This window comes from Pezoporus flaviventris, unplaced genomic scaffold (genome assembly GCF_033815535.1).
Source record: "Pezoporus flaviventris isolate CSIRO_AGI_PZ_B2104156 unplaced genomic scaffold, CSIRO_AGI_Pfla_v1 ptg000007l, whole genome shotgun sequence".
NCBI classification, from domain to species: domain Eukaryota; kingdom Metazoa; phylum Chordata; class Aves; order Psittaciformes; family Psittacidae; genus Pezoporus; species Pezoporus flaviventris.
In genome coordinates, this window is record NW_026892555.1 from 48,518,330 (window position 1) to 48,544,120 (window position 25,791).

Consider the following 25,791-nt stretch of genomic DNA (forward strand, 5'->3'; position numbering starts at 1 on the left):
TAAATACAAATATGAGGTTTGGAAAACAGGCAAAGAAATTAGGAGGATTATAATTAAAGATGATTTTGGGATTGGAATTGTTTGTTTGGCCTGTGGTGACTTAAGTCAGGGCTTCCTGATTTCTTCAGGCTTTTTGTGAGGCTGTTTTGAATTTCTGTTTCCTGCATCTAAAATAAGGAAGTACTTCCCCCTTCTTCTCTCTCCCCGCCCTGATTTGTGAGTTTGCTCTTGTGGGTGCAAGCTGCTGTTAGAACTCTACAGTTTCCCTGGTAGTACCATCGGTGTATTTGGAAAACAGACATCAAGCTTTTAGCACACATCGATGACCAAAAATACTCCACAAGCAGTAGTTTAAACTAAGTCGAAAGGAAGGTGTGAGTCTGTTTATAACATACGTATGAAAATGCAGTGTTAAACTGGTGCTGTTTTAATACATGCCGTTGCTTTCAGATTCTTAACTATTTTGAGTTTGAGTTTTATTTTCTTTAGTTACACATGTTACCACAGATAAATAGGGGAAGCAAATTTATCTGAACATAGACTCATGACTGCAAGATACTCTAAGTAAAGAAAATTAGTTTCTCTGTGTATTAGTGTGTATTAGTACATCAACCTAGAAATTATTTTGCTTCAGTGTAATAAGTAAATTTTTACAATGCCTTAAGTTTTGAGTAGCATGGAAACTTTAATGTTCATAAGGTTCACTGGTCTCTGACTTGCGTAGTCTCTGTGGTAGGGATTTCTTGTATTTTCTAGGGGGAAAATTGGAGACAAATTAAGAAGAGCTTCATGAAATTAGATGCTTTTTATGGAAAAAGTTCAGTACTGCCTGACTGAGTTCTATTATGCATGTATACAAAACTGTTAAAATGAAGACATATGCATTTAAAATGGCAGTTAAACTTAGAAACTACAGTGTCCAGTGCTCAGCTGATAATGCTTGATAGTGTTACAGGTGGCTCTTTCTGTCTGCCATATTTCCCAGTAGTGTAATCTCTGGAGGAAAGTGGGAGAGACCTCTAAAATGTTCCAGTGACCTAAACAGTTTGAGTGTTGTAATAAAGTTGATTAGTTCTCTGAAATAATTCCTGTTAGTCTTACATATTGAATAGGTAGTGGCTTTATTCCTTAACAAATTCGTGTGTGACTGTTGCTTGCCTTTTACTTCTGACGGTGTGCTTCACATGCTTCCAGGAAAGCCTTTCTGTGAAAAGCTTCATTAAGCACTTGAGATGACTAAATAAATTAGCTGGCTAGAAAGAAAATATTTATGTTCAGTACATGCACAGTGTCTTTATATATATATGTAATATATATACACACACATGAATGCAATGTAAATACAAAAATACTCGTGCATTTTCCTTTAAAATAAGAAATTCCACAAGTTCAGTTGAAGTACTCAAAACTGTATAATAAATAGGAGGTGTTTTTTTTTTTTCCAGTGCTGTGAAATTGCAGTTTCTTGCTCTGGATTTTGTTAGAAGGAACTATGATGAGAATACTTCTATAGTCTGTATGATAACACCAAAAAGACACAAGGAATTCTCTGTGTAAAGTTTGCTAATATGGAGTTGAATTAGGGTTAATTTTGGTGAGATATCAAATACACTATTTTAAAAATATATCTGAAGAGCTCTTGGTGGTCAGCATTTGTTACGTGGGCTGGCAACCTCGTGTTGTTCAATGTCTTCATAAATGATCTGGATGAGGGGATTGAAAGTACCCTTACTAAGTTTGCTGACGATGCTAAACTGGGTGGTGAGGCGGACACTTTAAAAGGCAAAGCCATCTTAGAGAGATTTGGACAAACTGGAACAGTGAGCAAGTAAGAAGAATATGAAGTTTAAGAAAGACAAGTGCAGAGTGTTGCATCTGGGATGGTGTAACCAAAGAGCACAGTACTGGCTTGGATTTGTGTGGCTGGGAGTAGCCTTGCTGAAGGAGACTTTTAAGTCCTGGTGGACAGCAAGCTGAACTTGTGACAGCAGAGTGCTGCTGGAGCAACAGGGGCAAATCAGATTCAGGGCTGCATCTGAAGGGTCATTACTAGCAGAGATGGAGGTGTGATTATCCCACTCAGTGCCAGTCAGGCTGCAACTGGGAGTAATGTGTTGAGTTTTGTTTTCTACAATTCAAGAAAGGCACAGACAAACTGGAGAGGGTCCAAAGGGCTGGAGAACCTGCCTTGTAAGGGAAGACTGAAGGAGTGTCCCTGGAGAAGAGAAGGATCAGGGGGGCCTCATCACAGTATTCTGGTAATTAAAAGGCAGCAGCCTCAAAGAGGACAGAGGCTCTCTTTCCACAAGGAGCCACATGAGAATACAAGGGGCAATGGGTGCAAACTGTAGTGGGAGAAGTTCTGTATCTCTGTAAGAAAATTTTTACAGTGAAAGCCATCAGTCACTGCAACCTCCCCAGGGACATGGTGGAGTACCCTTCACTAGAGGCTTTCAAGATGCAGTTGGACAGGGTGCTAGATAATATCATCTAGGCTTCCTTTCTCATGAAAGGTTGAGCCAGATGACTTATTGAGGTCCCTTCCAGCCTTGTTCTGTGATTCTTAGGCTTTTGAAAAAATACCTGTACAGTGTTTCACTGGTTGGTTTTCCCTTTGTCTTTTTCTAGGTTTGGTTTCAAGGTGTCAGTGAAACTCTTGAACCTGTGCAACAATGCATTTGTAGCAGTGCTACTTAAGCACACAGTAATTAATGTACTATCAAGCTATAAAGGTCCCATTTTCTGAGGCGACACTATATAGCATATGATATCGATGTTGAGCAGCACAATGCTTGTGTTGTCTTCTCACATCAGATGGAGTCAGAATAATATAATAAAAAAACGCAGACTTAAGGGGAAAAACCTTTAAATCTAGTGGCATGAAGAGATGGCGGAAACTCAACTACAGAATGTATGCACAACAAATCTAGTTTCTAAATGGACAGAAGATAAGCTGCTGTTAGATATTTTCTTAAATACTTTTCATCCTAAATGGCAACTGTATATTGCAATTGTATCTGAACTTTAAAAATAAAAACAATAGGAAAAGTAGCTCCTGTAGAGTTAATTTTTTTTCTCTTTGTGATATCTAATACCTTTCAAGTGAAGGTGAACTCTCTGGAAGGAGGGAAAAAATATTCCTGAGATTTAAGCCAGCCAGTTCAAATTATCTGTTTAGATCAGGAAAAGATATCCACTAAGGTAAGAGAAATTCAGAAAATGAACAGGAGGTAGTAGGAGTACTTACACACTCGGTGTGTAAGTAGGTTTTTTGTCTCATGGTGAGAAGTTGCTCAATTGCTCTCCAAATGAAGACTCAGAGTAGAATAAAGTTTTCAGTAAATGGGCTGTAATTCTTTTTCATGAGGACGGCAATAATACAGATAACTTAGGTTATTAATTAATTTCAAGTGTATTTTTTTCTCAATAGGTTATTATTCTCTAATAAAACTAAGAAGTGCCAGAGATTCATTTTAGAATTTCACTTTTGCAGTCATGTGTTAGGGTGATCTGTAGCAACAATCCTCAGGTCAGTGTTCATCAATAGCAAGGCCACAGTCTTGCTGCAACAGTGTCTTGTCTGTTCTGTAAATCAGTAGCTAATACAGCTACTACTGCCCTGGTGTTACATGCAGTAGCTGTAGTGCTTGGATATACGCCTTTTAAAATTTACCTTCCTTTTATGTTTTGGGGGCAAAGAGGCAGCTACCATGATTAATAAGGAGATGTATTAGATGAAATAAAAATGCATCAGAAAAACTCAGTGGAACTAAGAGCAAATCAAATTCCATCTAGTTCTTTTTATCTTTTCTCAGTTGCAGTTATGTAAGGCTATTGGCATCTTCCATCCACTTTTGCAGAAAGTAGGATCTCCAACATCTGCTCTGCCAAAGAGGCAAATTTAGGCACTGTTACTGTGGTGTGGCAAGGAAAAGAGGTTAAATCAGGATATCTGTTTATTATAATTTTACCATCAGCTTTGTTTCAGCTAGTTCAGAATACAGTGTGTCTTGTTTGAATACCACAAAAGATGTAACTGTTTTCTTAATTTTCTCTTAAGTCTCTGAGGCTAGGTAAGTATGGTCAGTTATAAAATGACCAGGGTTGGTAATGTTTTGGTTTGTTTCCAAAAAGACCGTTTACATGCATGTATTTAGGTCTTCAGAAATTGGCTGTCTGGTCCAGCTGTGACTTCTGGAAAGTGAAGTGCAGATGTCTGACATAACTCAAATTCTTGAGATGATGCTACTGTTCTTTAATTATGTTCTGGAATATCACTTGTTGATATTTTGTAGTATTTAGAAATTGGAAACCTGCTTTAATAGGTGTTTACAAACATACAGTTTATATGAAAGGGAAGTAGAAGATGCTGCCTGACCTGTATTTTCTGACCTGTATCTGACATGGCTTTTGAACCAATTGTTGTAGGTATATACACACTAGGTATCACTAATCCCTTAGTTCAGGTAGATTTCCAAGAACATAATTTTTCTTTTTTTTTTTTTTTTTAAACAGGATAATGGAAAAAATGCTTTCATAGAACAAATGCTGGGAAAAAAAACAGTCATCAAGTTTGATGCAAGTTAAACATAGCCTTTTGTTAGTTTTTGTTTTATTTTTTAGAAAACATGTTTTCATCAGTCTTGCTCTCTGCTTAACGAGAAACTAAATGACAGCTACTCAAAATAGTCTAGGGATGGAGGAACAGAAGACGTGATGCTAGTGTGATCTGATATGTTTTGTGGCAGGCTTTTATGGCGTGACAAAAATATTGTTTGCCCTCATCTCCTGTTGAGATTAAGTTAATCAGCCCAAGCTCAGCCTTTCTGCCTTGTAAGGACAAGCAGGAGAGACTTTGACAAGATTCCGTGATAGTGGCAATGGTCCAGACATCCCTGGCTCTCTTTGCTCTTGGGCTAAGATTTGTTTTTCCCCTCTTCTAAATCCAGTAAAAAATAATGCCTTTGGGGGACATAGAATCATAGAATCGGACATACATCAATCTACTGCATCCTCTTGGGGGGGGGGGGGGGGGGATGTTTTTCTCAAGTTATGAGTGTTATATAGGAAGAATAGTATTTGGGAACAGTTGACTTCCTCTTTGATATCAAAGTAGCTGGAAAAGTTGCTGGAAGATTTTGTTTCAGCTATTTTTTAGCATTTTGGCATTTTTCATCCCCGTGTTAGCAGATATAAGCTTGGTGAAAATACCCAGTGTTCTAAAAGTTAAATACTGTTGTTTAATGAAGTTCCACTGCCTGTGTCTCATGCTTTTAACTGTATCAGAAATGCTGGGACATACTTTCCTTCTTGGGTGTATGAAGTCGATGGCTTTAGTTTTCCTCCAGCTTGAGTCTCAAGGCTTTAAACTAACATTGAAAACCTTATGTGTATGTCCCTAAATGAACTTGAAAACATAGCAAATCACATCTGTGGGACATTTTGAAAAGAAAAGTGTTGGATCCTACTAATGAGTTTATAATACTTCCTCTCATCCTTTAGTCTTGAACTGCTGTACTTGAAAATCCCACGTCAACTGACTTGTATTGCTGCTGTGTTACAAATGACGAAGTCCTTACTGATTATTGCGGGAGAAACTTGCAATAGGAAAAAGCCACCCCAAGTTTCCATGGACAATTTTGGTTCTGTTCTGACATTTTAGTACTTGTATATGGAACCATGTGTTCATGTAGGTTTTTGATTTTGTAGTTATACCTCTTTTTTCTTTTTTTTTTTTCAACATGCAGTCAAAGCATTCAAGGTTTTAATTGTGACTGTTGTATAGTGTCAGAAACATTAAAAAGAGTGCTTAGAAGAGATTTGGTTTAAGTAAGTTTGAAGTATGTCTTGATCTGAAAGTAGTCACTGTCAGTGGCTTCAAAATACACTTAAATGTCCAGGATTAATTAAGAATTGTGTTACTAATGGCATTGTCTGTGCATGCTAATTTTTCTTCAGGTGAATTTTGAAAAGGAGAGCATGTCTCTATCACACCTCTTTTAAAATTGCTTAAAGGTAGTGAGTAACAATATGTTTATCAGGGATTATAGTGGTAGGACAAGAGGTAATGGGTTCAAACTTAAACATGGAAAGTTCAGGTTGGGTATAAGGAAAAAGTTCTTCACTCTGAGGGCGGTGAGGCACTTGAACAGGTTGTGTGAAGTAGTGGTAAATGCTCCATCCCTCGCGGTGTTCAAGGCCAGGCTGGACAGAGTCTTGGGTGACATGGTCTAGTGTGAGGTGTCCTGCCAATGGCAGGAGGGTTTCAACTAGATGATTTTAAGGTCCTTTGCAACCCTAACTATTCAATGATTCTATGTTGTTGTAGGTTGATTTGTAAATGTAATGTATTGGATTCTGGAACCTGGAAAGCATTTGTTAATAGTGGTTTGTTCTATATTAGCAGTGAAAATCATAGAATTGTAGAATCCCTGAAAAATATGAAAATCTTACTGTTTTGTTCCTGTTAGTAACAAATTCCTGTCAGTTCTGAAGAATCTTAATACTTGGTTGTAGAAGTAACTTATCTATATCTAAAACAGTTCTCATAGGACTTTTGTTAATTTAATGCTCCCCTTTCCCCCCTCCCCAACATTAAGATCATTCTTATGGCTATATTCATCATGGAAAAAAGAATAAATATAAAAAACCCATGGATTTTATATATACATAAATCTTCTGTTTTATTGAAAGTGTAGTTTTTCTTTTAATAGATACATAAAAAAAGATACCCTGGGGCTTTGGTAGAGTTTGCTGCATAATGATGCACAAATTCTTAAGTTGTGTTAAGTTCTTGTTTAGTTGCATATTTCAAATATCTGTTTGATATGTGATTGCTTGTGATGGAATGTTTGTTGCAGAAATGTAGCTAGGCGATTGCACAGTCGGAGAAGCTTCTCAGAGCTGATATTCTACTTGAGTTGTGCTCAACTTCCCGTAGTTCTTTTTTTGCAATCTGTGGGTTGCATGTGACACTAAAGAAAGGTATATAGCTTTACAAATTACTATTTAAGTTTCTACAAAATGTTTCTAGTATAATTCTTTCACAGTCTTAACTCTTGGACTTCAGTTGTGACTATTCACATGTAATTGAAAAAGTGTTTTGGCTTGTTCTGGAGTTTTAGGGAAGAATTTCCCTTTTGGTAGGGGGATAGGGAAGATTTTGCGCAGTGTTTCCAGACCTCTGGAAAAAATAATGATGTTCTCACTCTTTCTTGGAAAGCTATTCAATTAATTGTCTGTCCTCTGTTAAAAAAATTAAGTACTTTTTAGTCTTTGTCTCAGTTTGTTTAGCCTTTGTCTCCAATCACTTTTTTTTTTGTGGGGTAGATTGTATTACTAGTAATAGAGTTTGGTTTTTTTTTGTTTGTTTGTTTGGTTTTTTGTTTGTTTTTGTTCTTTGATACAGCTTTTTGAAGAGTCTTTTCTAAAGTATAGCTGTTGAACTAATATAATCTCCAGAAACTGAGTTGTCAAGGGTAAAGATAGAATTTGCCTTTTAATTGTTTTATAGCTTATTATTTATATCTGTAGTTAACAAGCAGTTTTGTTTACAGCGAGCAACCCAGGTCAGGTGTCAACAGATAGTATATGGTGGATGAGATGTTGCTTCACAGAAAAATTAGTTAGCTTTCCACAGACTTACTATATTGCAAACTGTGCTGGTAATGTTTTTTTGTTTGTTTGTTTGGTTTGCGAGGGTTTTTTTGCTTGTTTTTCATAGCAGAACACTTTCAGGTAAAGGTATAGTGTGGCAGCTAGAGACAGCATTTTAAGTGTATTAAACAGGTTTTACAAAAGCTAATGCACTTTTATTTGTTGTTTGCTATGTAGCGTGTTTCTTCTTGTGAACATGTTGGTATCTTGATAATTCCCATCTTGTCCAACTGACTTAAAGCTTACTTCCTGAAGTCTGGCTTCATGGATACCTGCCTGGAAAAAAATCTGAGAGTCAGACAGCAATTTCCAAAGCAACAGATGTGGAGGGTTTTGGTTGCTGAATACCCCTATTTCATAATGGAGTTGTGCAGTTGCTTACTTTTCATTGAAATCTTTACCTGATTTTCTTGCAGGCTGCTGCCTAAAGAAGCCTAAGACTTTTGAGCTGGGACTGGAACGGTTTCTTTTTATTCTTTAATATCTGTGATCTGTCTTCTATGCGATTTTATTGAAGGGAAGTTACATACTGGTATTTGCACCCTTAGTGTTAACTTTTAACCATCTTACTTTTGCTTTCTAGGGGGTATTCCTTAGAGTGTTGACTCCCATTGATCTAAATTGGTAGTTGTGTGTGTGTTTGAAATGAAAATGTTGGGACTTATAAACCAGAAGTGGTTTATAACACATAGACATATGTGCTGCCTGTGGAATAATCTGTCCTCCCAGGATAATCAAGAAAGCTATGGGGACCTCACAGGACTTCCGCTGGTATAATTTCAAGTGAGCTTTGGCTTTAATTTTCTTTACTAGTTGCTTTACATTTGAGGTGGGGGAGCAGGGCTTGCCTTAAGTTTTTTGTGAATATGATAACTTTGAGAACTCAAAAGGATGCGAGATCACTTTTTCCCCCTTACCCTCCTGCCACCCCTCCTGAGGTATTTCTGTGGATACTGTTACCCTGCTGTGTCAGGTTGGCTGCTCATCTCCACTTGCAGTTGTTACAGTAGCTGGGAACTCTAGTCCTGTGAGGCACTTCCTAGCGTCAAGTGCTGAAGTTGCTGTGGAATGCTGCTTCCATGGTCATAAACATCAGTCAGTTCTTTAACTACCAGTACTCCCTCTTCTTTTAACCCTATTTAAATATTTAAGTGCTTTAAGTGTTCATGCATTCAACACGTCTAATACAGTTTTATTAAAAAGGGTGGTTTAAGAAGCTGTACTTCTGCATTATTTAAACCTAGCATGAGACAAATATGGCTGATAAATCATTTAAACCTAAAGAATGCCAGCTATTTTATTTTCTACACATTAAAATATCAAGATGCTATGTAGCCCTCCAAATAGTTATACAACTGTTGTAGTTTTTTTTCTGCAAGGTATTCTGTTGACATCAGAATGTGCTGCATATGTAACAGCAGCTTTATAGTTTGAACAATTTGCCCACAGAACATAGCAACCCATGCAGGTGTACCTTTATTCAGGAAAATAAGCTGCAAATATCCAGAGATCTCATTTGCTGCAAAATGAAAGAGAGTAATTTGATTCAACAGCAATCAGCTTTAGCTGCTGTTACTCATCTCCCTGAACTATTTTCAAACAGTATTTGTTGTACCTGTTTCTGCATAGATTTTACTGAAACACATTCCTAGTGATATTTTAGTCTGTGTTCTTTATCTTCCCTGACAAAGCTGTTCTGTCATCTGACAGTTGTTCTTCATGATGTATTATTAGATGGAATTAATCCCGATGCTAAATTGAAATAATAAAACACTAATAAATTGAAGTTTGGATGTAAAGACTATTAACCACAATAAAATATCCCAGTGTAGTGGAATTTGTTTTGTAATCTAGTGTTAGAAGTTTGAGGGGAAGAAAACCCCCCTGAAGTACACTGGAATGCATCTTCAGACAATGAACTTCCTATAATTTGAGGCATAAAATAGTGCCTTGAATAGGTGTCACTCAAAACAGAGCTATAGATTGAAGGCTCCTGCATCTAGTCACCGGGCAGAGAGGAGCTCTGCTGTGAAGGAACTATGACTTGCCCTCAATGTTAGAGGAAGTCTGAGGCTTGTAGTTTCTCTGAATTATATGTGGATACTGACAGTACTCTTGCATGCTTACTGTATACTGCTTGATTTCACAGATAATGCACTGCGTTTTTTTTAGTTTGGGAGATGTTTCAGCTGACTAGATTCATTGCTACAGTGGAAAAACATCAACACCTGGAAAAAAATATGTTCAAATTAAAGTGCATTACTGCTTTTATAGATAGCTGTCTGTTGATACGTGGCTTACGCTTCCTTCACTACTAATATGGATGTTAAAAATATTGAGAGGTCTGTGGGCTCTGGTGTTAGTGACAGTGTGTATTTTGATACATACACATGCATGTGTCAATATATGTTGAGATGTTGATTGTTAACTCATCCTTTACTGAGTCATGTAGGAAGTGTGTATTCTAGGAATTTGTCAGTAAAAATATTGAACAGTTGTTGTTTGAACAGGATGTGAGTACACGTTCTTGTGTGTGTAATTACACAGAATGTGGTATGGATAAAGTTTGCAGCTACACAGGGAATAACTCTTTAAAAAGGCTGAAATTAAAGTGATAATCTGTACTGCTTTCAGTAGTCCTACCTTCATGTTTCAAGATCTCCTTATTGAGGATTTAAATCTTTACTGAATGAAGCTCTTAGGTCTTTACTGAGTTAAAAATTTTTCTTTGTAAAAGGCTATGTATTTAACTTAAATTTGCAAAAGCTCTTTATGACTATTGCAAGATAGTAAGAAGTAGCAAGCTCTGTAGAATTGTGTCATGCTGGCAGCAAGAATGGGCGATGAATCAACTGCCTGTACTTAGGCTCATATGTCAGTTTGTATACTTTGACTAGTATAACAATGTAATGAAAATTCTTAAGTGAAGTGTCTTAACTGTGTCTGCATTTACTTGTTCACTTTAAAGATGAAGTGCTAAATTGCAGCTTTCTGTTCTCTAGACAGCAAAATAAATTGATGTGATTAACTTAAAAGTAGGTGGAGGGATCTCTTGTGTACTTGATCAGAGGTAGATAAATGTAACACTATTGGCAGTGGCCTAAAGTTGGCTTCAGTGTTCTTCCCTGAAACTAGTGAGTTATATGGATCTATTTAGTACTTGTTTCTTAGGTAAATTTACACTTGCCCAGTTTTTAAAAAAATAAAAGGTTATTAATGTTGAGCACCAGAGGAAAGTTCTGTATGTGTGTGTTCTTCTTTAACAAAGAAGTGTCAGTAAGGTATTTCCCAAAACAGTAAGTATCAAAGAGGGGTCCAGGGTTTTCTCTTCATTCATTCAGTAGCATCAGAATAAGGCTGTCCTTGTCACAAAGGAGTAATGGCTGCTGTGGACTTACTTGAAGGGTTGAAAAACATAAATCATGTAAAGTTAGGCCTTGTAATGAGGTAGTCTTCTTTAATCATTTGCCCCACTGGTAGGGAGTTACAGGGTATTTTTGGTAGGCTAAGTCACTGCAGGAATGACCTTTATGCAAACCAAAAGCATAGCTTAGTGTTTTAGACAAAATGAAATCATTTACATTGGAAATGACCTCTGAAGGTCATCTAGTCCAACACATTTGCTCAAGTAAGGTCAGCTGGAGCAGGTTGCTCATCGCCATGTCCAGTCAGGTTTTGAATATCTCAAGAGGTGGAAAAACCCCAACCTCTCTGGGCAACCTGTGGTTAACCTCCTTCACCGTAAAAACAGTGTTTTCTTGTGTTCAAATGGAATCTCATGTTTTTAATTTGTGTCCATTGCCTCTTCTGTCAGTGGATACTACTGAGAAGAGTTTGGCTCTATCATCTTTGTTCCCTCCCATGAGAATGAACCTTACCCACACATGCGTAAGATTCCCTGCTCAAGCGTTCTCTTCCCCAGTCTGAACAGTCCCAGATACCTTGGCTTAATAGTATGAGAAATGCTCCAGTCCCTTAATAAGCTTTTTGGCCCTTTTCTAGACTCTCTCCAGTATGACCATGTTGTCTTGCTGGGGAGCCCAGAACTAGACACAGCACTGCAAGTGTGGCCTTCACCAGTGCTGAGCAGAGGAGAAGGATCACCTCTCTTGATCTGGCAATGCTCTGCCTAATGCAGCCCAAGATAGTGTTGGCTGTCTTTGCTGTGAGGGTACACTGCTGGCTTCTGGTCACTTTGTTGTTTACCAGGACCCTAGGTCCCTTGGCGGAGCTGCTTTCCAGCTGGTCAGCTCCACCCACCTGCGTGTACTGGTTGCCTGGGGCTGTCCCTCCCCAGGTGCTGGACTAGGCGTTTTCTTTTGTTGAACTTTGTAAGTTCTTCTCTGCCGGTTTCTCCAGCCTCTCCAGATCCCTTTGACAATTCAAAGATCTGATAATTTAAAGAAACTTCAAATTTATTTCTTTATTACTTTTCATACATGTTTCAAAAATAGGATATAAAAACTAGCTTCTCACTTGTAGCATTTTCATAGGCTCTCCTAGTTATCAATAGTGGACCACAGAGCTTACTTGTGTGACAGAATGTTATGAGAAATTATGATGAACACATGCAAATCGAGATCAGTCAGGTTTGTTGATTTAAAGTATGGAGGGAAACTTTATTACTATAGGAATAATCAGAAAAATGGTTACAATACAAGAAAGTAAAATATGGATAGAGTTGTAGATATTAAGACTTTCTTTGGTCTCTCCAAAAAAGGAAAAGTAGCAGAGACTTTAAACTTGGGGAACTGCCAGTTGGTCCCAGGAATGCAAATTTTGTATGCTGGTAATATCTCTTAAGGTTTTTTTTAGTTCTTTGAATGCTAGATAAATAGCAAAATAAACAAGTGTCTCAATAACAAACTGAATTTAGTACATTTTTATTTATCAGATGCTTCCACTAGATAATACTATACCATAATGAAATGTTTGAACTTAAAAAAAAAATAATACAAAGGTTCTGTAACTGTACCCTGATAATGTAGATCATATACTATATTTTTTACTTTATATCAATTATGAATCCTAAGATAATGTTTTGCTGAATTGAAGTTGCTTGATGGAGCATGTTTTGAAATATCCTAACGATAAATTTTGCTATAAGATTGCGTTAATATTAATACATACATACATTAATTCATACATACATATACAGTTGCCTAAATAGAATTCGTACATGAGTAAACCCATCATTACATAATTGTAGTGAGTTTTGAGCTTCAGGAATGTAGTTAAAAGTGGGGCAGTCTAGTATGGTCATGGTAGGACTGACAATTCGCTGCATTAAAGCTTTGCAAATAAGTGTAGACCGAATGTGGGGAAAAAAATCCATTTAATATGGGACTGCTTCAGTCAAAGTAAAACCCAGTACATTTTAGAGGAACCTAATGCAAAGAAGTTAGTGTTAACAACCTGAGAAATTCAGATTGTGTAGTTAATATGTATGTTAACAATAACTTTATGCTATTGCATTCTGTATTTTTAGAAAAACTGAAGGGAAAGTAAAGGAAAAGGCTATTGCAGAAATCTTTCTGCACATTTTTTCATAAAGAAGCTTAGATGAGTTTCCTTACTAGTATCCTTCTTTCTAGTGTTCATGCTGGGGGATCTCTTGTAAGCTGAAGTGGTTACTAGAAAAGGCTTTTGGACAAAATGACACAAGCAGGAAGATTGCTGAGACTGCTTGATATTTATCCCTTTTTTTTTTGTTTTTGTACCCTTTTATGTCTCATTAAGGCATGCAAGTATTTGTATAACCTTAGTGTTTATCTAAGTGCTTGAAACTGTTTTGACAACGCTAGTAAGGAAGATGGTAAATATATAGCTTTTTAATTATTTCTTCTGTAGAAGAAAATAGTCTTGTGGATAATGCAGGAGCCTCCAATCAGTAATAGAGTCTAACAGGTTTGTGCTATTTCACAGTTGTAAGTGATCTAAAATGGTGAATAATGTTAGTAAAAATTAAAGCTATAGCAAATCACAGAAGAAATGAGTGTTTGCTGGTGGGATTACAAGTGGTAGGAGAAATTCAGCATTGGTGAATGTTGAGTGCGTGGAAGAAAACCATCTCATCTGTATGTACTTGTGTTGTTGAATGTTCAACTAGATCTGATACATAGTACCAGTTTTTGTGAGAGAATCAATTTAGTACACAGTGACTGTAAACATTAACCAGATATTTCAGTTAACTTAAAATTTAATGAAGAGCAGAACAGGAAACGTTACACTGTGTTGTGTACTTACAGTGTGCTCACAATTGCAATACTATTTGAAGTTTCCTCCCAGTTAAAAAAGTATATAGTAGAAATAGACACTGGGAGGATGTTGGTGGTGGTAATTGGAATAGCTTTCATACATGAATGATTGGGAAAGGGGATGACTGGAGGAGACATGATTGACCTGTGTAAAGCTGTGTCTTGGGGAGAGTCATTGTTCCTTTTGTGACAGAAGAATGGCAAGCTCAAAATGAGGTGCACTTTTCACACAGCCTGTAGGTGGTAGAATTCATATCTGTATGTTGCTGTAAATCTCATCATATCATAGAAGGTTTGGGTAGGAGGGGACCTTAAAGATCATATAGTTCCAACCCTCCTGCCATGGGCAGGGACACCTTCTACTTGACCAGATTGCTCAAAGCCCTGTCCAACCTAGCAAAGAGACTAGAAGAAATACAGAAAATGCTTAGACAGAATCACTGAAGAAAATTCTGGCTGCAACTGTTAGCTATGACAGTGCCATTTCTGGCTCAGAATTACACCAGAACAGTAGTACTACTGTATGCTGGACTTGTTGATATCCTCTTTCCTAGACACCCTTACTGTCATCTCTGGAGGCAGTATGTGTGTTCAGACTGACATTGTATTTATTATTCTGAAAGTTGTAAGTGTGGTGTAGTCATGAGCAACATGAAACCAGCAGAATATGTGGAAATACTGGTTTTGTAAGGAAAAACTCTATGCACACTGTAATGGCTCCCTAGTGTGCCTCTTTTTAATTTCAGGATAAAATGAAGTATTTAAAGGAGATTATGAAACCATTGATGATTTCATTAAATGGATGTGATAAAGACTGTATCAGCCCATTAAACTGCGTGAAGGACATTAGAAAGGAAGTTTTTTCCCCTCATTCTTTTTTAATTACCTCTGAAATACTGTTACCATGTAAAATGTAAGTGGAAGTCATATGTTCGCTTTTATAAACCAATTTGTTTTAGTAATGTAATTTAACTATTAACATAAAAGGAAAATGGCTGTATAGACCTCAAAGCTAAACAGGAAAATTGCTCTATAATGACAGAATTAGGTAGAACTTAGTGTTAGCTGAAAATACCTCATGTTACTTGTTTCTAAAAAGTTCAGGATATGCTGTATTTAAAGAATATACATACATACAAAAAAATATATACATACAAAAAACCCCATCCAAGTGAGGTCAATAAATCCATCATAAAAGTGAGGCCATCTTATTTTAATAAAGCATATTAATTGGATGTATGGTTGCCTATTATGGCATTTTAGTATCCTTTTTCTTTAAGAGGAGGAGAGTGTAGCTACTATAGGTCTGTAAGGAGAGATGTTCCTTCCTTTCTGTATTTTGAAAAAAGTAAGATGGAATTTCTTGGAAACAGGAAAGCTGAGAGATGTTATCTACACCGATCAGCAATAATGATCCTGTCTCCTTTCATTTGGCCTTTATCCTTCTTCTCCTTGCCATTACTGCTAAAACTGTAGTATATTCTCATCTCTGTGACTGGCATGGCTTTGAACCAGTATTGACTTCTTATTGTTGAGCTTGTGTGCTCTTCCTCCCTGTTTCTTCACCAGTGGTACCACTTAAAGCAGCTATGCTTCTGTTTTCCTTTGTAAAAATAAGGGAAGCTGCCAGCTTGCAGTATTCACAAGTTTTTCTGTTTTAACTAATGTAAGTGAAATAAAAGGCTGTTCCATGTTTTGTGTTATACACTAGGTGTCTAAACATTTTACTTCCATTATTCACAATTCTGTAAAATTGCCTTGAGCTTAGTCTTGTATTTGCAGTCCACTGTTAAAATAATGCCACGCTATTATTCCTTCCAGTTGAAGAAATTAAGGATTTCAGAGTTAAGGATTTACAAATCTGAATTAATATGAGGGCACAATCCCACCCCTTCTTTCTGGATACTGTAGCAAATGGGAGCTGATTATTGAAGAGCCTTTAAAATATGCAGTTCTTGGCATCTAGCCTCTTTTGATGTTGTTTGCATGATTTTCAAGTGTGATTTGAAATTACTGTGAGATCAACAGCTTGAATCTGTAGTTCAAAAATTTGTGTTATACTTGAGAGAGTTCATATCTAAGATCTGAAAAGCACTGTTATCATGAATTCAGAATTAAACGGTATTGAAATTTGCCTTTGCTTGTTAAAAGTGAGTTTGTATACTATTTTTCATCTGGATTTTTGAGCTTTTAAAAAGAAGCGCAACAAAATACCCAACACACCTGACAGATCAATGAAACCATGACACTTTCTGCACTCGCTTTTTTTTTATAGGCTTATATTTTAATATTTTGAAAGAAGAAGTATGATACAAAAGAAAGATTGATGTTAGGATTTTATAAATGTTTCCATTTGTTCTATATTGTTGTGTGCAGTGTCTAAAATCTCCCCTCCTCTGAAGACAAAGACTGAATTTTGACTTTTGAGGCAAACCCTGCAAGGAAGCAGGTAGCTGCAGTGCCCCAGAGCAAACCAGGAATTTTAGAATTTGGTAGTACTTCAGCTTGATGTGTGGAAAAGTTCTCCCTCTCTTACCATGGACAAATTGATTGACTCCACAGATTCAAAGGCTTAAGGGCAGAGTGGACCCCAGACTTTGGCAGTTCATCGCTGTCATTCATGTGCTTTTAAAAATCTCTGCATGTGAGCTTGCAGCCTCCTTTGCCTACTGCTTCTCACAGCATGGGGCTCACAATGCACAGAGCTACCAGTGCTCTTTATACTGCTGTACACAAAGTTATCATGGCTTCATAGTCGGATTTAGCAAAAATTGAAATTCTTTCATGGATTATCTGGGTATTTACTATGTATCTTTGGGAAAGGTGTTTTTTACTAGGTTACAAAGTTATTTCTCACCCCTAGCTTTATTTCTACATCTGTCTTGACTCCAAATTGTTGTTGGCCTCTTACTCTCTTATTTATATTACTGATCCATTAAATGTTTTTTTTTATTGTTTTCCTTTTTAATCACTGGTGGAAGTCCAAAAAGATTGATCCTTTAATGCACTCAAGATGCAAAACCTGACTTTATTTAAATGCTGTCAAAATACTGTGATACTTTTCTTGATTCTTGTCTTTTTCGTTGTAACATTTCTGAGTTCAAATTAAGCCACTGTATGGAGAAGTAACTTAAACCAGTTATGTTTTTATGAAATTATAGGAAACTTAATTTTTTCATGAAATGAAAAAAAATAATAACATTTAGGCTTTAAATTAATTCTGATTATCTGTGTGGTTTTACTTCTTTACCTGCTTTCATATTTTAGCACAATTTTGCTCTTATTATATCTCAAGTAAATAATTTCTGTCTTACATGTGTCAAAAGTAATGACTGCAAGCCTATAAATAATTCTGATTTTGATAGCATTTGATTTTTTTTGTAGCTTAAAATCCCCCAAAGACTGAGGGGAGAGAATAGGTTTGAATTTGAAGTGAGTGATTAAGGACTAATTTTGAAAATCTACATCAAGTGTGTTCTCTACTATATATTCCTGGAAAACAAGCTTTCAAAAAGCTTATACTCTAGCTTTTCTTCAGGCATAATTACTTGATGGATGTAGTGGTTAAAGTCTGATGGAGTAGCTTTCAATCCTGTATTGCATAATTTTATAAAAGCTGAAAACATTCAAATTAGGTCTAATCAGATCTGAACTGATCAGATCAAAGATGTGTCTGGTCTAATCTCTCACTGTCAAGAGGTGAATAGCAGATAGCATAGACATGTAGGTAAAAATTGGACAAGTAAATAGCAGTACTTCCCTGACACACTGTTGACATCCATCAGTTTGTATATTATGACCTCCCTCTATTTTTGCATTGTACTTAAACATTGAGAAAGGAGACTCCCTACTGCTCTTGATTCTTCATGATATGATTCCCTTGATCATTTTTCATTAGGTACCATATCTATGGTTTTCAGCAAAACATCTGGTTTAGGTCCTCTCTGAGAGGATGCAGTCCACTGAAGAATCATCTATACCTGGTGTAAAATTTAGACTTAAAAGTTGGGAAGTTTGTTGCATTTAACAAGACCTTAAAGCTGTCTTCATTATTGTTATATTTTTCTGTTGGTTTTTTTTTTGGTAGTTTTGTTTCATTTTTGTTCATATGGATGTATTCTGTGGTAGTAATGCCACATGGGCTTGTGGCTGTTGGCTCCTAGATTTAAGTTAGAATGTATAAAGCCAATATCTTGTTCATGAAAATTCTCTCAATTCAATGAATAAAATGTGGGGATTGACTCTCGAAAATAAATTACCATCATCGTCCTATTTGCCAGTTGTCACTTAATGTTCAGGTGCCTACTGTGTGATATGGTGGGATTTTTTAACATTATTGAACTTCATCAGAGCTGCTGTTTGTTCTTTTTATATGTGGAAAAAATCATATTTTTCATGTAAATGTGAAGCTAAAGAAAATTAATAATTCATAGAAGTATATTTGTTTTGGGGTAGATGGAAATTGAGTTTTGAAGACTCCCATGGAAGTGAACGATTTTCACGTGTTAATTAAATCAGTAAATAAATGTCAATGATTTCGTTTGTATGGAAAATTAATAGAGACAACTGTTTATATCTTATCTCTTCAATTAGCAGCATGTACAATTATTTGTCCAAACACTTAGTTTTGCTTGTTGTTTTTGTTTTTTTTTCTAGGATGGGTTAGATGCTTTGGTGTATGACTTGGATTTTCCTGCCTTAAGAAAAAACAAAAACATTGATAACTTCTTAAACAGGTGTAAGTATTTAATGTTTCAGTTACTAAATAACAAAAGACTATAAATACCAGTACAAAGAAAAAATGTAAGTGCTTTTAGCTTTTTCAAAGGCAGCTAGGGATTTGCGGTGCATAAATTCTTTGCAAGTTGTCTTTAGAGTCTGATTATTTCCCAGTGAGAACTGGCAGCTCCCTATAGAAATCTAATCCCCAGCAATTGAATGTCCAAGTGTGTTTGGGCTGTAAATGGCATTGTTTTCAGTGGCACAAAGCCTTTTAAGAAAAAGGCCTGTTATCTTTGTTCTTGGCAGCCCTCTGGATTCCCGTAAAACTTGCTTTGTGATTCCATGTACTAATATATCATAAGCAGTTAACAGTGAAATGAAATAACATGGATACAGTGTTAAGAAACTGTATTTAAAATTTGTTCACTGACAGACTAGAGCATGTGTTTCATAGGCTTTTTTTAGTATGAAAGGTCTCTTTTTCATTATACCATAAAATTCTTATACTGCAGAGCTGCTGGGTTTATTTGTGCATGCAGCTGATGTATCTACAGAATTTTTCTGCGTTTACTCTATATTTTTCCACTACCAGATTTCCTGCACATTCTACTCTGTAATAACATTTTAAATTAATAAAGTTGTTTGGTTTCTTTAATAGAAGTCGGTACCATAAGTTTCATAATAATGATCAGTGAAAAAAGGGCATTTAAGGGTTAAGTCTTCTCTAAAGGCTGCCATATGGACAAATTCTGGAAATCACGGCAGAAACACTTGCTGATTAAAGACTTGGTTCTGCTTGTGGACTGAATGGTCAAGCTTTGAAATTAACCTAGTGTTGTTAGATTTTTACAGGCATAAGAATCTCAATTACATGTTGTAATAAATTACTTTTGTGGCAAATATTATGTAATTTGACTAAAATAATTTTTGTCTTTGCTACATTGAAATTGATGTTTTTGTTTCCGTTTCCAAGGTGTTTTCAAATAGTTTAGTTTGCAACTCTTAGCAATGTTAGTGAATTTGTGGGTTTTATTTTATATTATTCTGTTTGTGAGAATGAGTCCAATAGACCTAGTTGGTGTCTTACTTGCACGTAACCTGGTTGTTGAGAGGCTTAAGTTCAAATGTTCTGTTTAACTTTTCACAATGCAAATTATATTTGATATTGCACATTGTTACATGCATATTTTGTATACTCAGTTATTTACAGAGAAGATGTGGTGAAACTCTTGGAGAAAAGAGAAGTTGTGTTAGGCAAAGGAAGTTCTCATTGCAACAGATAATTTGAATGTAATTTTTATGAATAGTCAAATCATTAGTAAGACTCAAAGAGCTTTGCTTTTGCAGTTGAGGCTGAGTGAAGGAGAAGAAAACTTGTTTACTGCCTGATAATGAATATCTTGTAGGTATAAATTATATATGGTGTAGGATGTGACCTGAAGTAATATGAAGGTGGAGAACAAACCATGTTATTTCATTTCAAACTGCCTTTAGAACTTTAATCTTCTGTGTTTGCTGAAATATGAAAGCAAGGTGTGAATGTACAAAGAGCGGCCTTAGATGGAACAGTGAGGTCTAGTTTGTTTTGTATTTTTATTAAAAAAAAAATTAAAAATAGACATATAGGAGCGTTTTCATGTTTGTTTTAGTTCAAATAGAAAAATGCTTATAATATCTTTTTGCCGTATTAGCTGTCCAAACAGTTTGCATCATGATTCTAGATGTGTATTTGCAATCTAGAAATCTTTTTAAATGGGAGTTTGCTTCCTTTATTTTATAGACTGATTGCTCTGAGCCAGTCCTGATCCCCTCTCATTTTTCTCTGGTGTACATTGTGTTTTTGTGAAGGCTCCAAAGTTTGCTTCTACTGCCTGAGGTTGTGAGAGTAATTTTTGCAAATGTAGAACCTTATTAATTTTTTGCCACGTAGAATCATATAAGGGTTTGGGTTGGAAAGGACCTTAAGATTATGTAGTTCCAACCCCCTTGTCGTGGGCTGTGATGCCTCACACTATACAGAATTAAAAGAGTAAAGAAGTCAGTATTCAAGGTGGTTAAGAGCCTTACTTTACAGCAGGGACTGTTTATTTCAAGATGGCATCTAAACTTTTAATCCAGCTTCAGGGCAAATGGGAGAATGTGGTCTTGAGCCATGGGAGCAACCCCACCTGCTCATACAAGGTATGCTGTCTGGGTCCTCCACTGGTAATGGGAGATCAGGAACTGTATTTAAATAAACTGCAGCCTGATAAACCTTGCTTAACAGATCCTAAAATATGGAAGTCAAATTTCCAACACTGTAATGTATTGCCTAAAAATAACGGAGTGTTAGTATGTCTCTCAAGTAGTAAATGGCAATTTGCAACTGCTCGCAAGCCCAGTTTATATTAGTTAAAAATCCGTAGTTTGGGTGGCTCTTTAGATGTTTTTTCCTTAATTCTGTTTTGGCCATAGGCAAGGCTTGTGATTGCAAATCATTTAAAGCATTCATAATGTGCCTACCTTTCTTTTGCCCCAATATCAAGATTTCTCATTCAGAAGTGGTGGACCTCCTGTTGTGAGATTACTATGCAGTAAGTTAATAATAGTTAGAATATTGTTGTTGTGAGGATACCTGCATTTTAGTTCCTTGCAGTCTTGCTCATCATCCACTATAGGTCAATTTTCATCAGGGCAAATAAGGCAAAGCATTATTTTTTTTGATTACTGAATATTTTGATTCTTGTATGAAATAATTTGTCAGAATTTACAATTCTAATATAATGTATTGAAATCAGCTAGTGGTATGCTGCATTGTAAAGGGATGGCTTTACGTTAGTGTAATGCCAGAGAGTATTCAAACAAAGCTAAGTTTGTTCCTGTTGTGGTAATAAAATCTTACTGAATTTCAACTGTACATATGCTGCTTTAGTTTCAGATAATGGCCAGTGCAGGTAGAAATCTAATCTTAATTTTTTGTCATTTTTTAAAAATATGAATTTAAAACCCCACATTTCTCTTCTCCTCTCCTCTTCCCCTGTCCCTACTTCTTTCTAAACTTCACTTTTAGGCCTAGAATATTATTTTTCAAAATAAAATACCGTTGCATAATCTATTTTATTAGCAATGTATGTTTTAGTAGATGTTCCTTGCTTTTAGAAATATCGAAGCATGAAGCTTTTCTATGTAATCTCATGCCAGTGTTGACCCACATGGATTAAAATAGACCGTTTTAATCTTTGACCAAATTTGGAATTAGACTATCTGCCCACTGGGAGTTTGTAAATTATGGTAGTTTATAGAATGACAGGTTTATATAAATAATTGCAGTGATTCCCACTGCATGTTTTAAATTAAAACCTGCTTTTTTTAAGTATTAGGAATAATAGAAGTGCGGGCTTATTTTTTTAAAAAATAGTTTCTTCTGGTTTCTTATGTATGTACTTGGGATATTTTCCTAGATGTGTTGCATATTTATCCAGTAATAATCTTTTTATATGGATCAGTTTACAAACAAAATAATGCTGGATATGAAATTTTTGCATAGCTTTCTTTTGCAGGTAATTATTTTAAAAGAAATTCCCAAATTAAGGTGTGGCTTGATTGCAGAGTCATTGTATTATGTTTATGTCAGGTTTTGGTTACTATGGTAATGAGGTCATGCATTCTGCAGAGAGGCTTCCAATAGGAAAGTAGGTTCAAAATGAAGTGCCTTCTTTAAGCAGCACATCTTCTAATAAGTATGAAATATTGAAATGAGATGAATGAGTTTAATTATATAAGAAATATAAATTTTGTTTTATATAGATAAAGACACAGTAAATAAAATGAGGGACCTGCGCATGAAAGCTGAAGATTATGAAGTGGTGAAGGTGATCGGTAGAGGGGCATTTGGGGAGGTTCAGTTGGTAAGTTATGTTTCTGTTTGTACATTTGAATGTATTCTGTAGTATTTCCTCATCTGTCTGTCTGAGTACAGTGTTCAGAAGATGCAGTCTTATAATATTAAATCCTTTAGCTCAGTGAAGTTTTATTTCTTTTTATCCTATGGAAATGTTCTTGAGAATGTCATATTTCAGGGCTTTTAAAGTGCACAGGTACTTGTTTCACACTGTAGTCATGCTTCTCTATTAAAATGCAAATGAATGTGTGTTCCTCATAAATAAGAAAATTAGCCTTTGCCATTGTATAAATGTACACTTGAATAAATTTTCAGAACTAGAAGAATTTCTGCCAATTCAGAGATTACACCAGATTTTTTCAGATTTAGTTCTCTCAGACGAGAGATGTTGTGTGTTGTTTGTGATAGATTAGCAACCAGGCTTGTTCTTCTTGCTTTATTAAATTGAGAACTGGTGGGAGAAACTGGAAATATGGTAGCAAGTGTACATGTCTGCTAATAAACTCCAGAAAATGTGAATAGATTTAACTTCATAGTATTTAACAGGTGCCAATATTTGTCCTTTTAAAGACTCATACCTACAGAGCAACTGTTACACCTATGGACTTCTCTGTTGAATAGTTCTCGCAGGTATTTTAAGAGCAATGCAGATATTGTCAGATAATAGAATGTAATTTTGCTGTAGACTTATGGTATAGAATTCTTAAAAAAATATTAAGAGTCCTAAATAGTTAAATAGTGAAGCAGAAAAGTAATATATTTAGCAGTGTTCTTTGTATCTTAATGTAGCAACAATGCATTCTGCGTGTCACATTTGTCTTCACAGGTAAGGCATAAATCCTCAAGGAGAGTATATGCTATGAAGCTCCTGAGCAAATTTGAGATGATAAAAAGATCGGATTCTGCATTCTTCTGGGAAGAAAGGGATATTATGGCTTTTGCTAATAGTCCCTGGGTTGTTCAGGTATAGTTATATTCCTTTTAAAGTGTTGTCATTATAGAATAGTTTTGTTACAACACTTGGAATGACTTGGAATTACATAATTTAATGTTTTAGCTTTTTGAAGACCTTTTTTAGTTCTATTGATCTGTTAGGGAAACACATTATGTTAATAATTTGTACACATTTGCTGTACACAACAAATAGCAGATATCACACTTGTTTCAAAACAATGTTTTGTCATAATATTTGCAAGATAAACTATTGTTAATTATTAAAACTCTGCCAGATATATATTGGCGAGCCTGCTCTTAATAATTCACTCTGTAGTGAATAACGAAGCATTTTATCTTCCTCTGCAATGAGCATTCTTTGAAATTATCTCAAAATTTATTGCACCAAGTTCACTAATCTTAATTTGTAACCAGAACTCCTTCCACTGTAATATTTTGGAGGTCTGCTGGAGGATGCAGTAGTAGCAATTCTGTTACTCTGTAATTCAGTTTGCATAGAGATTCCTTTGATTTCCAACAAGCAAGAGATTAAAGAAGAGCTGTAACATTTAGTCACTTGTTATTTTATTTGCTTTTTACAGTTATTTTATGCATTCCAAGATGACCGTTACCTTTACATGGTGATGGAATATATGCCTGGTGGGGACCTTGTGAATTTAATGAGCAACTACGATGTTCCGGAGAAGTGGGCAAGATTTTATACTGCTGAAGTTGTACTTGCATTAGATGCAATTCACTCAATGGGTTTTATACACAGGTGAAAAAGAAAAAAGTGTTGTTACATAGCTTTTTTTTATTTCTGCTGTCACCAGAATGATTTCAGTGATTGTTCAGGCAGTTTTGAAATTTGTAATGTTGCTTCATCATTGTTTAATTATTCCATCTTACAGCTTCAAAGGTTCTTGCCATCAGAAACTTCAAGTCTGAAGTGTTACAGTCAAAGTAAAGGTTTTCAGCAGGCTGATGCTCCTCAGTTTGGGGAGTAATAAAACTGTCCCACTTTACCCAATTGTCCCATTGTTAGGAATTATTAATTCTCTGCTGTGCATTTGATGCCTCAGTGACCCATTAAACAAGAATTTGTGAACAGTGTGAGGAAAATCACTCGGCCACATGTTTTCTTGTAAGGGGCAAGATGGAAGATTGAGATGCAGAGCAAGGGGACTTGGTTCACTTTCATATTATGCGCTTGCCTTAAAGTGAAGTGTAGTCGCTTCTTGAATAGGTTGAGAAGTTTACTTTTTGATATTTGAACTTTAATCTGTTAATTTTTAATTGTGTGAACTAGAAACAGAAGAACAATTCTCTTTCTTTTTGACAGAAAATGCAGCAAGAGTTTGAGGAAGACGTGTATAAATTCTCAGTTTGTAATCTGGCCCCATCATCAGTGTTAACACTTAAGCTTTTGCAAAAAAGTAAAGCAAAACAAGCAACTAACCTGTTGCTTGAAGATCTAGAGCATCATTATGTAGCTGTGCTGCATATGATGAATAAATTACCTTGATGAATGAACCATTTGTGCATGTGTATTGCAAGCTTTAGAAAGCAGGCATTAAAAGTTGCCAGCAGCACAGTGATCTATTTATTTCTTTATTTTATTTATTTAAATTTAGATTATTTTGACACAAGCAGATGTTTTTGAATTTGTTTTCCACTGGAGTTAGTTGGGGAATCTGAGGAATGAAAGGAAACTCATAAAAATGTGGGCCCACTGTTTAATGCATCAGGGACCTAGTGACAAAAGACATGGAAATGGCTGAGGCTGCCACCTTTGCCTCAGCCTTCATTGAGAAGATTTGCTTTCAGGCCCCTCAGATCTCTGTGCCTAGTGGCAGAGCTTGGGAAAGTGACTGTGGCAGAAGATGATCAAGCTAAGTCCCAGTTAATTCAAACGTGGGTATGCACATGTTCAGGGCACTAGACAAGATGGGCATGAAGGAGCTGACCCTTATGATACTGCTGTCACCATTGGAAGGTTGCAGCAATTAGAAGATTCCTGATGACTGCAAAGAAACAAATGGCACACCCAATCTGCCCCAAGAAGGGCAAGAAAGGAAGAATCAGGGGAACTGCAGGCTAATAAGCTTAAAGGCAGTCTTTTGGAATTTTACAGGGTAAATTTCCAAGAAACCCATTTCCAAGCATGTGGATGGGAAGGTGATTTGGAAGAGCCTGCATGGGTTTACATGGTGAAGCATGCCATACCAACCCAATTGGCTTGTGTGATGAGATGATGGGCTCCAGCTCTGAGGGGGGAGTAGTGCATTGTCTTGACTTTAGCAAGATTGGAAAGGTATGGTTTGAATAGGTAGAACAAACAAT

General features: G+C 36.0%; 1 protein-coding gene across 3 annotated transcripts in view; it reads left to right on the forward strand.

Moving 5' to 3' along the window:
- Nucleotides 1–25,791, forward strand: part of ROCK1 (Rho associated coiled-coil containing protein kinase 1) — an 87,091-nt gene that overhangs the window by 12,798 nt on the left and 48,502 nt on the right. For 2 of the 3 annotated variants that reach the window (XR_009742582.1, XM_061448695.1), the window contains exons 2-5: nt 18,570–18,651; nt 22,422–22,522; nt 23,342–23,479; nt 24,051–24,226. Coding sequence is in view for 2 of the 3 variants with exons in the window: in XM_061448695.1 (XP_061304679.1) it covers nt 18,570–18,651; nt 22,422–22,522; nt 23,342–23,479; nt 24,051–24,226 (497 nt within the window). In the remaining variant the exon portion in view is untranslated. Of the gene's footprint in view, nt 1–18,569; nt 18,652–22,421; nt 22,523–23,341; nt 23,480–24,050; nt 24,227–25,791 lie in introns of those variants that run through there. The other variant, XM_061448696.1, reaches the window with a different exon arrangement.